The 15380-nt window shown below is 43.4% G+C and overlaps 1 protein-coding gene across 3 annotated transcripts in view; it reads left to right on the plus strand.

The window, feature by feature from the left end:
* The window catches only part of PTPRC (protein tyrosine phosphatase receptor type C), a 414848-nt gene that overhangs the window by 326749 nt on the left and 72719 nt on the right, over nucleotides 1-15380 (plus strand). For all 3 annotated transcript variants that reach the window (XM_068240076.1, XM_068240078.1, XM_068240079.1), the window contains one exon: nucleotides 4348-4547. In XM_068240076.1, coding sequence (XP_068096177.1) covers nucleotides 4348-4547 — 200 coding nt within the window. The remainder of the gene's footprint in view (nucleotides 1-4347; nucleotides 4548-15380) is intronic.

Genomic DNA, 15380 nt, shown 5'->3' on the forward strand with positions numbered 1-15380 from the left:
TTGCATTTTTTTGGAGAATCTGCTATCACTCTAATTGCATTTTGTGGTGAAACTGCTGCAAAAAATTTTTTTGTGGGGGTGGCCGGCCCTCCACCACGTGGTCTGAAAAAAAAACCTCCGAGCCCGCAAAAATGGGACAGCACTGTTTTAGAGGACGGGGGTCGTGGGGGGTGGTAGGTCGGAGCACTTTTAGAGGCTGGGAGTCGGGAGGGGGGGGGGGGGAGGGGTTGGAACAAAAAACAAGCTGAAAAGGCTCCATGTTATGTGACAGATATCACAATTCTGTCACAGCACTGCATTTATCATGTGGTAGAGGTAGGTCTAATTATGTGAGGTAAAAGACATGCAAACACGCACCTTATTTCACTTCAGAATTCAAGTGTGAGGTATTTCACTACTAAATACCACACATTTATAGTAGAAAATTACCACATGAATTACCTCATGAAATTACATGAGGTAAAACTTTACTTAAACTACCAGAATTCAAAAGTTGATTTCTCTCATGAGGTAAACCCAATTTCATGAGGTAATTATTTACTAAACGCTACCAGAATTGAGCCCATTGAATTGTGTGGCACATAAAAGCACACAAGCAGAGCACTATCACCACTGCTCCTCCAGGGCCTGTGTTATCACTGTATTGTGTTTGACCTCACCACCTGGAGCATATTCTCAGTGTCTGTCTGATAGTGCACAGACTGTGCCCACTTATAGTGATAATGAATTAGATACATTTTTTCATAAAATACTTTCAAAAAACATTTTTTTTAAATTGACACATATGCTTTAAAGCAGTATTGTTACCATAAAAATCAAATTTCCACAGCAACTGGTCTGATTGTTTTAAGTGATAAAGATGCTAATCCTGCATTCAAAACTTGCAAAACTTTTTCTGCTGTTATGGTTTGTAGTTATCGCATACTTTAGGAGCACTGGCCCTAGTGCCAAACAGTGCCAAAGAGTTAATTGCTGGGAGTTCTTTTTATCTATAATATATTCCTCTTCTTTCATTTATTTCCCTATCTAGCTGCTTATCAGAAACACCCTCTGATTACTTGTGTTTACAAGCAAGGCTGAGGTGACTCAGTGATTGGATGTGTAAATAAAGAAATAGACAGTGCAGTCATTAGTATACACCTCAGTGGGAGTGTCTGTAGACTATGTGAGGAGGGCAGCTAATGAATACACAATGAGCAACAGAAGGGAGGGGGGAAAACAAGAGTCAGGGAGGATATGATGTCAGCATTAGCTTGGCAAGATAGCCACTGCCTAGAATAGGATTTTCTGCTTTTCCTTTATAAAATTCACAGGAATCATTACGTGGATAGCACAATACATCTGTTATGTAAGTAGAAGTAGTATTTATCTACTTATATATGTGTTTTTTATTTCTAGGTTAGCATGTGTGTCGCTTGTTCTTGAAGAAAATCGGTTGTAGACTGAGCCTGTCTGGTATCTGCTTCAGTTGAGCGCGCATGCAGCACCACGCACGCACACCTAAGGACCTTACAGACCTGTTAGTGCTCAGTCTTGGTAAACGCAGTGTTAAGAGTGGCAGTTGGAACATAGGCACTAGATACGAGGACACCATGGTGGTGTCTCAGGGGGAGGCAGGAAATTTGGGCGCATGAGGCAGGTGGACAAAAAGGGCGCCGCCATTCACTCCCATAATAAATATCGTTTAATGGGCGCCCAACAGGAAAAAAGGGCGCCGGAGAAAAATAACGTTTTAAAAGCAGCGCCCGGAGACTTTTAATGTTTTATAACTGCTTCTCATTATTACACATTATTTAATGATTTATAATTTTTTAAACATTATTTTTAAACGAAAAACAGTAAAAATAATGTTTAAAAAAATGTTTTTAAAAAATATTGTACTGTTTTTCGTTTAAAAATAATGTTTAAAAAAATATTGTACTGTTTCTCGTTTAAAAATGTTTAAAAAAATGTTTTTAAAAAATATTGTAAAACGTTATTAATGCTTATCACAGGGGGGCTTAGGTTTAGGCACCACCAGGGGGGGTCTTAGGTTTAGGCACCACCAGGGGGGTTTTAGGGTTAGGCACCACTAGGGGGGTTTTAGGGTTAGGCACCTCCAGGGGAGGTGGTTAGGTTTAGGCACCACCAGGGGGGTCTAGGGGTTAGGGGTAGGTACAGGGAGGGTTCTGTGTGAGAGTAGGGTTAGGTATAGCTTTAGTAACATTCTTATGTTTTATAAAACGTTATTATAAATTTCACTTTTTAAACAGGGAAGATTAACGTTTTTACAATTGCCGATTTCATACACATTATTTAATGATTTATAACTTTATAAAACATTATTTTTAAACAAAATATAGCACAATTTTTTTTTAAATGTTATTCATGCTTATCGTTTAAAACCCTGCGCCCTTTTTTCCCGGCGCCCTTTTTTAACGTACGCGTCTCAGGGAGTCTGCACTTTTATTGACTGCCTAGCAGGCTGCCACCGTTTTGTTATTGTAATTTTAAAAAAAGAAAAGAAATTTAAATAGCATTGTAATTTTTTTCCAAAAATAACTTTGTGTTTGCTTTGTTTTTATTCATTTTTTCATAAAAAAAACTTTCAAAGTAATTAAAAAAAAAAAAAATTGACACATATGATTTAAGAAAAAAAAACATAGGTTGTAGACTGAGCCTGTCTGGTGTCTGCTTAAGTTGAGTGCATATGCAGCACCCACACACCCTTGTAGACCAGTTACACTCAATCTTGCATGGCTGCTTGGTCGCGTAACTAGTTGGCATGAAGGAGTTCACGATTAGGCTTAAAAAAATGTATGCTGTACACTGAGCGTGTCAGTTTGTCTTCATCGTATAGTTCCATTATTAACTTCCCATCCTGGCCTCTGCTATACACCACGTTTGGTCGGTTCAGTTGAGCATGCATACAGCACCACACACGCACACCACCTAAGGGTCTTACAGACCTGTCAGCGCTCAATCTTGGTAAACGCGGCGTTTGATCTGTCACTGTGAAGCGGGGATAACCCTTACATTACCACCCTAGACATTGTAAAGCAGCCCTTTATTCCTTTGATATAGGAATGTACTGTGATTTCTGCTCTTTAGGGGTTAAGATCTGACTCTGCATGGATCTCCCTCCAGCATGCCCCTATCCAGGTGTTAGACCCTTTGAAACAAGTTTTCAATCACTTTTGTGGTCAGAAAGAGTCAATGGCCTCAATTCACTAAGCTTATCTCCTGTCTTTAATAACGTTTCTCTAGTTATCTCCATGGTGACGAGGCATGTAGTACTCAGGAAACATTTTACCTCAGGCAAACCTAAAGTTAACTCTTCTGTCTTTAAATTAACTCTTCGATCCTTAAAATAACTCCAGAGTTAAAGACAGGTTGTTAATTAACTGTGTGTGAAAATAACTACAGAGGAGGTAACTTAACTACAGAGGAGGTAAATTAACTACAGAGGAGGTAACTTAAGGAATGAAGAGATAAGATAACTCTCTCACTGTGTGGAGGTAAGTTTTCTCTTGCCTTATTATCTCCAGCATGATCTTAGTGAATTGAGGCCCTTGAATGTTTCTAAATTTGCCAGCCCATTGAAGTCTATGGAGTTTTGCCCGGTTCTCAAACTTTTTAGGAAGTTCGCGTTCGCCATTTACGAACCTAAAATTTGATGTTTGCGACATCTCTAATTATAGTCACAAAGGTGGGTTGCAGAAGCTGCAACCATCGTATATCACCTTGGGGAAAACACTGTCCATGCTCAGTACTCCAGGTCCTGCAGGAACTGGGTGGTCGCTCTCCTGGGGTCCTTACTAGCTGTGGATGGCACCACACTAGTGGAAAGGACACCTTCAAAGGAGGGCAATGAAGAATGGTGGAAAAAATAAATATTTCTCAGAGTATACGTTATAAAAACATAAATAAATACATGAGGTATCTTACCTCTCAAGATGAACCCACCCAGAAAAACAGGGGTTTAGATCAGGTAAGGTTTATTCAAGCACGATTAAAATTAAGCACAATTAAAATGACATGTCATATGTCATGTATTTATTTAATCTTTGTAACTTATACTTTGAGCTGATATTAATTTTTCAGCGCCTCGCCTCCACCCTTCTTCATTTGCAAATATGTGGAACCAATGCCTTTTTGATATGTTACAGATGAGAACTTGAGTTTCTTTTTTTTCCTGTTTGTTGAGTTGTGGTACCTCTTGATATTTTGTGAGATCCTGGAGATATCTTAGTAAATCAGGCCATCAGTGTAATTTACCTTTTTATTTTCATTATTTAGGAATATTGTGGATCTTATCACTCTTTTCAATGCTCATTACATATGGTTCATTTTTTGTTTCAATTACAGAACCAACTATAGTTCAAAAGGTGCATACTAGTCTAAAACGTCATAATGAATTCAGCATAAACTGCGAAGAGCCAGAATATATTTATGGGAGTCCAGGCGAATATGTACTGCAAATCTCTACTCTGGAGCGTCAGTATAAGGATACATCATGTGATTTCAATGTACCTAACCTCAGCTATTTAACAACTTACAGCTACAAGGTGAGAAAATTTCTTGTGGCAGATTTTTATGTAATTTCAGTAGTTTCAACCTATCAATATTAAGGTTTAAATGCTGCTAACAAGAACCAGAGCTCAGAGCAATAAAGAGTAACAGCAGTTAACAACATGGGTATTGGCTGGCTATAAGGTGCAGTTGATACAGAACTGGTACTGACTGCATGGCATGATTGTAAGCCTCTGGCAGGGTCCTCCATTCCCTAGTGTAATCTACAGGATCATGTGCTCCTGTCCTATGACAGCCTGTACTTGTATTACTGGGCCTATCTAACCAGCCCATATCGCATGATGATGTATTTTGTACAATTTGCATGTATAACTTTGTTCTATGTTGTATAACCTTGTTATGTCTGTCATCCTTGTATCATTGTATATATTTATTGTCCAGCGCTGCGTAATATGTTGGCGCTTTATAAATACAATAGATAATAATAATAATATCAGGGCTGTAATTAGCACTATGTACACTATGCACGAAACTGAGGTGAGTGTGCTAAGAGGTAGCTGCCACAGATTCATAAGTCTGCACTCACCATCCCAGAGCTGTGCTGACATTACCAACACCGGATCATAAAGAGCAGGATTGGTGGGATTGACCATCCACCTCTCTATGCTCCCTTGTTTGTAGCCAGCCCAGCCTGGCTGGATTAAACTGAAGAGAGGTAAGGGGGAGGAATAGGAGGCCTCAAACTCTGTGTGGGTGTGTGTGCGTGTTTTTGTGTGTGTGTGGTGGGGAATATACATTCAGTAGCAATCCCCCAAAAACTCCACTGTAGGCGATTGCTATTGCCCCCAGCAGGGTTACCTGGCTGGGAGTGGGACAATGAACAGCTATACACACATTAAGAGTCATACAAAATGTAGACACATTTGGAGTAATGGTTTATTTTTTAATACGCCAACTTTTTAGTAATTAAACAGCAAAGCCCCTATACAGGTTATAATCACTAAATATGATAGGTTTGTTAAAGAGACTCTGAAGTCTATTTTTTTTTTTACATGTTTTTTGTCATTAAATCCTCTTGAGCATGAATGCCCCTGTTGAATGAGTGAAGGGTTTTTTTTTTGCTGTTACATTTCTAATTGATGTTAACCCTTTGTGGAAATGGGTAAGGGGTTCATAAGTACTCTTATTCCTATACCCATTTTTTCACCTGGAAAGGAAGGGTGGGGGGATCGGGAGGTCCCCTTGTTAATGGGTACCAAATGCCACAATTTGCGTTAAGCCTCTTTAACCCCTTGCAGCAGTCCCGGATTTACATCACAGCCTATAGGCACAGATATCCTGGCAACCTAGACTTTGCCCTCCACAAACCTACAAACACCCGCTGAACTGCACCACAAGTGTGCTAGCTGGCCTAGCTATCACTTCTCTCTTAGTTCCCTTGCCTGTCATAGGTAGCTACACGTGTCCCTTAGTATTAGGTAGTATTAAGTAGCCACTAGCCAGAGCTATCATCAGTATTAAGTACTAAGACGTGCCCCCAAGTATTAGGTAGGAGTGAGCTGCCTTTTCAAAATCAGGCACCTGAAGGCATGTGCCTACAGTGCCTTATGGTATATCCAGCCCTGCCTCGCAGGCTGATAATGTAGCTAGAATTCAGAGCACAGACCTTGTGGGGCTCCGCACCCTGAGCTATACTCGCCCACCTGGTCCATGATGTGTGTGTGTGTGTGGGGGGGCTCTAAAAGAGAGTGGCAGCAAAACCTCCCCCTCTCCCCAAGAGCCCTTCCCCACATCCAGTGCCCAGGCGGAAGGGGGGCCTTTGGAGGGTTCATGCTGGCATCTGGGGTTCCCCATTAACAAGAGACCCCCATATGCCCGCATCCTCGGGTGAAATGAGTATAGGGGTATTAATGTACGCCTTGCTCATTTCCATAAAGGGTTAAAGAGAGAATTACAACCCAGTTATTCAGTACCAGTAATTCTCTCTTTTACCTGGGGGTCCCTCCAGAGGTAGACTTAAAGGGGAACTTCAGCCTAAACAAACATACTGTCATCAAGTTACATTAGTTATGTTAATTAGAATAGATAGGTAATATAATCTTTTACCCACCCTGTTTTAAAAGAACAGGCAAATGTTTGTGATTTATGGGGGCTGCCATCTTTGTCATGGGGGCAGCCATCTTTTTGGTTGAAAGGAGGTGACAGGGAGCAGGAGTCACAGTTCCAACTGTCCTGTGTCCTGATAACCCCTCCCAGCTGCACACGCTAGGCTTCAAATGTCAAATTCAAAATGTAAAAAAAAAACAATTGCACCAAAACAGCAGAACGAGAACTAAAAAATCTGAAATCCCATTATGCTTTGCACAGCATAAGGGGAAAAAAGCCCGGGCAGTTTTCTTCTGTGCAGCTAAAAATGAGGCTTGTATAAGAGAAACAAAGTTCTGATACTGTGAAACTGTTAAAGAAACACCAAGCCTTTTCAGTGCTGCTGAGTCGATTTTTAGTCCGGAGGTTCACTTTAACTCCTACACGACCGTTGCATCGTGGAATTACGCCCCCTGCACAACACCCACGTTATCTACCTCATTGCTCACGATTGCCGCACCGCTGCTGTTCATTTCCGCCTCACTTCCGCCAATAAGGTGATCAGGGACTGGGAACAGCTTGTTCCCATCCCGATCGCTGTTCCCGCGATGAATGAAAAGCTGGCATCACGCTGACGCCAGCATTTCATTTACATAAACATATACACTAACGACTTCTGAGTACTGTTTACTGTGCTCAGAAGTTAAGTGTAGTGCCATCTTGTGGCCAAAAAGTAAAATGCACCCAAACATACACACACATACACTTTATATATAGTTATACATATTGTTTATTACGTTTTAACCCATTAAACCCCTACGTTATAGTTACCCAAATAAAACACTTATTAAAAAAAATAAAAAAAGACACCATTAAAAGAAAACAAAACATAAATAGTTACCTTATAGAATTTTTAATATGTATGTCCTGATGATGTGCCACACTATATACGGCGCAAAACGGCTGTAGACCTCTGGCTGCCTGTACCTCTCTCCAATTGATGTACGAATATGCCATGTAATTGTTAACCTTTTTAATGGAAGAAATAAAAAGAACCTTTTAATTGGATGTGCACCATCGCTTCTGCCTTATCTTGTGATGATACAACTACAACTTTGGTGAGCTGCACTCCCTTAGAGAAAGGTATCCTGTGCATTGGCTTTCTTTTATATTAAACATAAATAGTTACCTTATAGACGTTTTAATATGTATATCATGAGGGTATATTACTGTTAATTTTGCAAATAAAATATTTTTATTAGATATATAGGGCTTGATTCACAAAGCAGTGCTAACTGTTCGCACGCTTATTTCAAAACGGTTCTAACCTAGTTAGCACCCTACTTATCAAACCCAAAGTCTTTAGGCGTGCGAACTAGGTTAGTACTGCGTTGTGAATCAAGCCCATAGAACTAAAAATCACTAAACTGACAAAAAAGCACTTTTATTTCCAGATAAAATATTGGCGCCATACATTTACATTTTACTAGGCAAATATTTTAAATGTTGCAATAACCGGGACAAATGGGCAAATAAAATGTGTGGGTTTAAATTACGGTAGCATGTTTTATTTTAAAACTATAACGGCCAAGCTGAGAAATAATTAATGTTTTCATTTTCTTTCTTATTATTCTCTTTAAAATGTACCGGTATGTAAAATAAAAGTATTCTTAGCAAAAAGTACCACCCAAAGAAAGCCTAATTGGTGGTGAAAAAAAGAATATATAGATCATTTCTGTGTAATTAATAACAATAACATTATTGGCAAATGAATGGAAGGAGCGTGCTCTGGTTTTTAAGGGGGAAAACCTGTGGTTAGGAAGTGGTTAAATATGCTGAAAGGCTGGCCTAGAGCCATAGCATAGTGATATGTGTGTGTGTGTGTGTGTGTGTGTGTGTGCGCACATGGTGCGTGTGTGTGAGAGGGACTAGAGAGAGATACAGAGACACAGAGGAGAAGGCAGAGAGAGTAAACCGGGGGGGGGGGGGGAGGGGGGGAAGGTGGAGGACTACCGCACTGGCAAGGCTGCTTACTGATGGAGAAAAGCTGTCATATGATGTAAATAAGTAAATAATCTCTTCCAGGAGGCCTCGTGATAAGCCCCACTAACAGATCAGATGCCCATGGAAAGACCCAGTAGCATATCAGACAATCCCAAAAGACTCATTAACAGATCAGACCCCCGTGCAATACTCCATTAATAGATTGAACCCCCATTGAAAGACTCCTGTAACTGATCATTCCCCACATGAAAGAACTCAATAACTGAACAAACCGCCAAGCAAACCCAGGAACTGGTAAACCCTATGTGAAAAAATGAGAAGCAGATCACATACCTATGAAAGACCCAGTAACTGAAAAGACACCCCTGGGCACATCCAATAACTGATTAGACACATATGAAAGACTCAGTAATCAATCAGATTACAGTAATCTCAGTGTAAAACACCCAATAAAAGACCCCAGTAACAGATCATACCCTCATGAAAGAAGTAGCTAGTCAGACCCTCATGAAACATGCCCAACAGATCAGAAAAGTAGTCTGGTTGCACATGCCTGCATGAATTTGGAATTACACAAATCCCAATGTACTAACCTTTCAGGTATGTCCACTGAATCAATATAAAGCATGAGGGTTGCAAATTATTACAGGCAGCAATTTTTGTCTTGTTAACATCTAGACTAAGTTCACTGAATTGCCTGTGACATTTCCAGTTGGGAATGTTTGGAGAAGTCTCAGTTAATAAAGCTCTATGGGCCATATGCTAGTGCAGAACTGGCATGATCTTAAATTAGGTGATGGGAGCATTGCTGTTATGACTTCTTCAGGTGTGCTGTTAACCTCCCCACTGAGGTCAGAGTCTTCCAGAGCACAGAGTCTAAGTGACCACAGGTTTTCACCAGCATCCCCCCAAAAGGAACGATGGACTTCGCTGCCTACTGCCCACCAGGTTGCACTCCGAGAAACCCTAACAGTGGTTTGGAGAACAATTGACATCGTAATGTAGAACTCTTAGTCAGGACAGGCCAAGGGTCGAGGCAGGTAGCGGACAATCATAAATGTTTAACAAGCCAATTGTCAGGACAGACAGCAGACAAGCATAAACAGAGAACTAGCCAGGGGTCAGGACAGGCAGCAATCAATCATAGTCAGGAGGTTGCCAAGGGCCAAACATGGAAGATCAGTCAGGATACAAGCGGGCTCAGGCACAGAGACTAGAGCTAGCCAAGCTGCACGAACTGTCAGCAACTGGTGCACGGTGGAACTGCCTTTTATAGGCCATTCCCTGTGTTTGGGTGCCAAAACTTTGAATTTCACGCATGCACAGATGCGACCTTTAGTACGCTTGAACGCTTATGAATTTCCGCGTTCACGCATCACCCGCTGCGAGAGAGACAGCAGAGTGCGGGCTGGACGGTGTGCACTACTGGACCCAGAATTCCTGATGCCATGACGGTGAGCATAACAATTGCATAATCAAATTTAATGCATCCCCCCTTGGTGGTAAAGATCTCGCTTGCGCGATATAATTGGCCAGCGAATTCTTTACAACCAGCGAATTCTTTACAAACTATCCAATTGTCATTTTTATGCACTGTTATTGTAATTACTGTTATCGTAGCCCCGGCAAAGCATCTTTAAAGCTCATGCCAGGGCTTCCCACTGGTCCACTGTCTGGACCAGTTTAATGGTAATTGTGTCGTTGTGGCGGGAGGGGGCGGGTGTTTAGCAGTGGTAGGTAAATTACTGAGGGTTGACAGCACAGCTGCAGGGGGCTTCTGTGATGTGCAGTGGCCCAATGGGGAGCTCTGGGGATCTCCTTATTAACAGAGACCCCCAGATACAGCGGAGGAAGATGGCGGCGGGTGTTAAGCGGTTGTGTGCACGGAGAGCGAGGCAGCAGTGCCGTAGTGCTAAAGGACAGCGCCACTGTGTAAAACCTTGCTCCCTATCGCCGAAGATATGGGAACATCGCTCGGGCTTCCGTCTGAGTAATGCTCTCTAACGATCGACCATTGCACAAAGGAAACTGGTAATAGGATTTGCCGGTAATCCTCGCGTGATGGCAAGGTGATAAGTAGCTCGCATCTGCCAGCTACTTATCACCTTTAGTGGGGTTTGGCCCTATGTGTCTGTATGGATGCATGACATTGCTAATTCATATGTAACTGCAAGGCAGCCAAGTACATGCCTTTGTCAACCATACTAATGTTCAGACCATGAAGCGTTGATCTGATGTGACATAAGCAGGGATGCTCATCCGGATTTTGGGTATCCGGGTAACTCGGGTATCCGACCATTTTTACCCTATCTGGTCAGATCCGGATTCCAGATAGTTGGGCAGATACCCGGATAGCTATCTGCAGATAGTTTCACCACCGACCCGGATATCCGCGGATTTCTCCCAGATATCCAAACCCGAATTACCTGGATTACAGGTTCACTAGCAAAAAGGTCTTCCTCCTCCGATTTTTCTTGCAGGGATTTGTAGTATGTCAAAAGCAAGCTCACATACCTTGGCCGGGAATCAAACCCAGGTCCACCACTTGCAGGGCAGCTATACTCACCACTATACCAACAACCACACACACAGCAAAGGACAGCACTTTGAAGTCTAGAAGATTCCAGGGCAAGGGTGGGAAGGATGAAAAGCTAGGTGGCCATTAGAGATGTCGTGAACCTCCGATTTTCGGTTCGCGAACCTTCGCGGAAGGTTCGGTTCGCAGAAAAGTTCGCGAACCGCAATAGACTTCAATGGGGATGCGAACTTTGAAAAATAGAAAAAATTATGCTGGCCACAAAAGTGATGGAAAAGATGTTTCAATGGGTCTAACACCTGGAGAGGGGCATGGCGGAGTGGGATACATGCCCAAAGTCCTGGGAAAAAATCTGGATTTGACGCAAAGCAGCATTTAAGGGCAGAAATCACATTGAATGCTAAATTGCAGGCCTAAAGTGCTTTCAAACATTGTAACGATTGTGGAACTTTCTCCGTGATCAGCGCACAACGCGTGCGCTGACACGGCGGAAATCCTCCACAAGCGTATATTTGCAGGCACCCAGCAAAAGGTGCTACGCACCCGTAGAGAGAAATTCCTGTCGGCAGATGGCGCTGGGGAGTGCAGAGGAACCAATCCTCTATACCTCCACAAATGCCAGACAGGAATTGTACGAAGCGCAGAACGCAATCGCAAGATTGTGAATGAGAACGAGCAAAGGGACAGGTTGTATGTGTGTGCGCCAATCCAGTCGCCACCCCGCGACCGCACACACACAACAGCAGATATGAAATAGGAACGCGATCGCGAGAGGTGCGATCGCCAGACGAGACACAAGGCAGATCAGGACAGAATACAAGGTTAGCAAAGGCACAGCAAATAATACAATGAGGAGATACGGAAAATAACAAACGCTAGCTAACCGCGAACACCGCACTCATTCGCAACAGTGCACGCGGTTATGCGCGGTCTCCACATGATAAGCACAATAGAGACAAGCACGCCTAACTAACCATTAACAGACAAACATGAAACAGAGGACGCGAGCGCTTGCTTAACGGTTACCTCACCGAGCCTCCAGCAAGCGTAGCAGACAAGACAGACACACGAAAACAGGGACAAGCGAGAGATAGGATCCACAGCACTAGCGAAAAGTGGCTAGTGCGATCCAGGTACAGAGTAGCAGAACAGAAGGATCCCCAGCGCTAGCGAAAAGTAGCTAGCGCGATCCCAGGAGACAGAACAGAAGGATCCCCAGCGCTAGCGAAAAGTAGCTAGCGCGATCCCAGGAGACAGAACAGAAGGATACCCAGCACTAGCAAAAAGTAGCTAGTGCGATCCCAGGAGACAGAACAGAAGAGATAGCTGGTAGCAACTGCTGCACCAGCTATACTCCAAGAACAGAGATCAGAACCATTTCCTGTCAACCACCATAGGACAATGGCAACAGGCAAGACAAGACAGAACAGGCAATACAGATAATACAATCCTAACTGCACTAGGGAAATCTGCCTAGCGCAGATTCAGGAATTACTCTAAGCTGATGTTCAAACAGAGAGCAAGGCTGACACCCCACCAGGAGTGTTACATAGGACGAAATCCTTATGAACAGCGAAGCATTGTGGGAAAGACATAGTACTTATAGTACACGCCTCCAATGAATGTGGCCAGGCAATTTGCATGACAACGTATGCAAATTCCTCTGCAAGCACAAGCTGCAAAACTGACAGAAGCTCTTCTTTCCAGAGTCCTGCAGCATGCAAACCTACACAATGGTCAAAAGGCTGGCTGCCTGCACAGGCAGCTGAGCAAATCATCACAAACATCTTGCATGTGTATACATCAATCAGGGAGTGTAATTAGAGTTCTGCTTCACACTGACACACCAAACTCATTGTGTAACGCACCGCAAACAGCTGTTTGCGTAGTGACGGCTGTGCTGGACTGGTGCGCACCGTGGCCAGAGTATAGGCCGTGGCGGTTTTCAAGCCCATATGGTCGCCGGGCTGTGGTAGCTCAATGATAGCACAACAGTGACTGTACAGCTGATCAAATTTGGTCTGTCCACAATGAAGCAACAACCTTATTATCTTCTTGTATGTAGGTAGGCATAGGTAGGTCCCCTAGTATAGGTAGGTAGGTAGGTGTCCCCGTATAGGTAAGTAGGTGCCCCAGTAGTTAGGTAGGCATAGGTAGGTGTCCCAGTATAGATAGTTAGGCAGGGGCTGGCTGGCACAGTAATAACAATTACCAAGGTCTAGCTGCAACAGATAGGGCTGTATAATGTCAGTGTCAGTGAGCAACACACACACACACACACACACACACACACACACACACACACACACAAAAACACATCAGGAAAACATTAGCTCTCAAAAGAGCTGTTGAGGGGTGCTATTTTAGCAATAACAATCAGCCGGGAGCAAGCCAAGAGCCTAACTAATCTTTCCCTAGGAGAAAAAAATCTGCAGCAGCTCTCCCTAGTCTGTCTATTTGCAGCAGGCACACAAGTGAGTGTCATGGCCAGCGAGCCTGCCTTATATAAGGGGGGGGGGGGGCTCCAGGGCTTAGTGTAGCCTGAATGGCTACAATGTGCCTGCTGACTGTGATGCAGAGGGTCATAGTTGACCCTCATAGTGCATTATGGGGCGAATCAAACTTCTGCAAAAGTTTGCTTGGTCCAGGCGAACGCGAACCCCCAAAGTTCACCTGGAACCGTTCGCCAGCGAACCGTTCGCTACATCTCTAGTGGCCATGCAACCATTCCTGCTAACCTAAAGCTTACTTATAGACAGTCATATGAGACACATGTCGGGTGCAGGGCTGTGTGGTGAGTCAACACATTGGCTTAAGACTTTACCAAATCCAATGCTCCAATATGGGGAAGCTTCCTGTTTGCTGTTTTTTTTTTTTTAAGTGTGGTGTCACAGTTCACTCATCTCTTCAACCACAAGAAAAGCCCAGGAGTAGTCTTAGCTACCGTAATATCTATGTTACGGCAGGGCCCTTATAACACTTTCTCTTACAGGGCTATGGAAACCGAATGGGAATCAGAAGAAGAACAGGATTATCAGGTGGACAAATCAAAACAGAAGAAAAGATATTACAGCCAGACGACCATCCCCAAAGAAACTTTTCCATTTCTGATCGAAATTGATGAAGTGATTAAGGAAGAGTGGCAAAAGTTGGAAAAGAAACCTCCACTTTCTAACAGACTTCAAAAACTTTATCCGTTAGGAGAGCAGGAATCTAAACCTTTAGATAATGCACCTTTGGTTGATGCCTCTATTATAAGGTTGGCGAAGCATATGACACTTCCTTTAGAAGATGCAATCTCGTTTAGGGATGTCCTTCAGGGGAAAACTGATATGGACCTGAGGAAAGTATATCTTGCGGCTGGTGGAGCCTGTCAATTACTTCTTCATTATAAGATCTGAAGCTTTCTGGCGACTTCATCGGCGAGGCTGCCTTTGACATTGTAAGGAATTCATCTCGAGCAATGCTATTAGCTGTCACGGCTAAGCGTTCGCTATGGCTGAAATCCTGGTCGGCGGATACCAACTCACGACTCCCTTGGTGCAAGATTCCCTATGATGGCAAAGCCCTGTTCGGGGGGAGAAAATGGACTCTGCAATCAGTAGGGTCAGAGGCGGAAAATCAGGCCTCATTCCTCAAGATAGACGACTGGGCAAACAGTTCCCTACCTCTTCTTCTTCTCAGCAACAAACCAGATTTAGAAACGCAAGATCGTACAGACCAGGCAAGAATGTTAAAAGGAATTGGCAAGGTGGCCAATCTTCTTTCAATAGAGCAACAAAGCAGAAGACTTCGGAGCCTACTTCAAATCAAAATAAATATTTTTGATGGTACGCATGTCCAAAATGTCCCTGTAGGTGCCAGATTAAAAACTTACAGCGAAGTCTGGAAGTCAGAAATCAGTTCTCACTGGGTATTTGTCATAAGACGACAGCCTGACCGCATTCAGCAAGCGGAACGCGGTTTGTCCGCTTCCGCATCAGCGGCACCATCCACCACATGGTCGCATGCGGAACGCGGAGAAACGTCCGCATCGGCGGTGCGATCCACCGTTCGATCACAGGCCTTTCGGCGTACTTTACGTCGAGGCTGTGGTCCGGTTCTTCCCTCACAGGCCTCAGGGCCTGTCACACACCAAAGCTATCCTCAATCCAGTCTGGACCCCGTAGGGGCTGCGCGCGTGTGCAATAAAGCCTTTTATACTCTTAGGAGGAGAGTCAGCTGACCAGCTGGTCAGCTGACC

The sequence above is a fragment of the Hyperolius riggenbachi genome, chromosome 6 (assembly GCF_040937935.1).
Source record: "Hyperolius riggenbachi isolate aHypRig1 chromosome 6, aHypRig1.pri, whole genome shotgun sequence".
Taxonomy (NCBI): Eukaryota; Metazoa; Chordata; class Amphibia; order Anura; family Hyperoliidae; genus Hyperolius; species Hyperolius riggenbachi.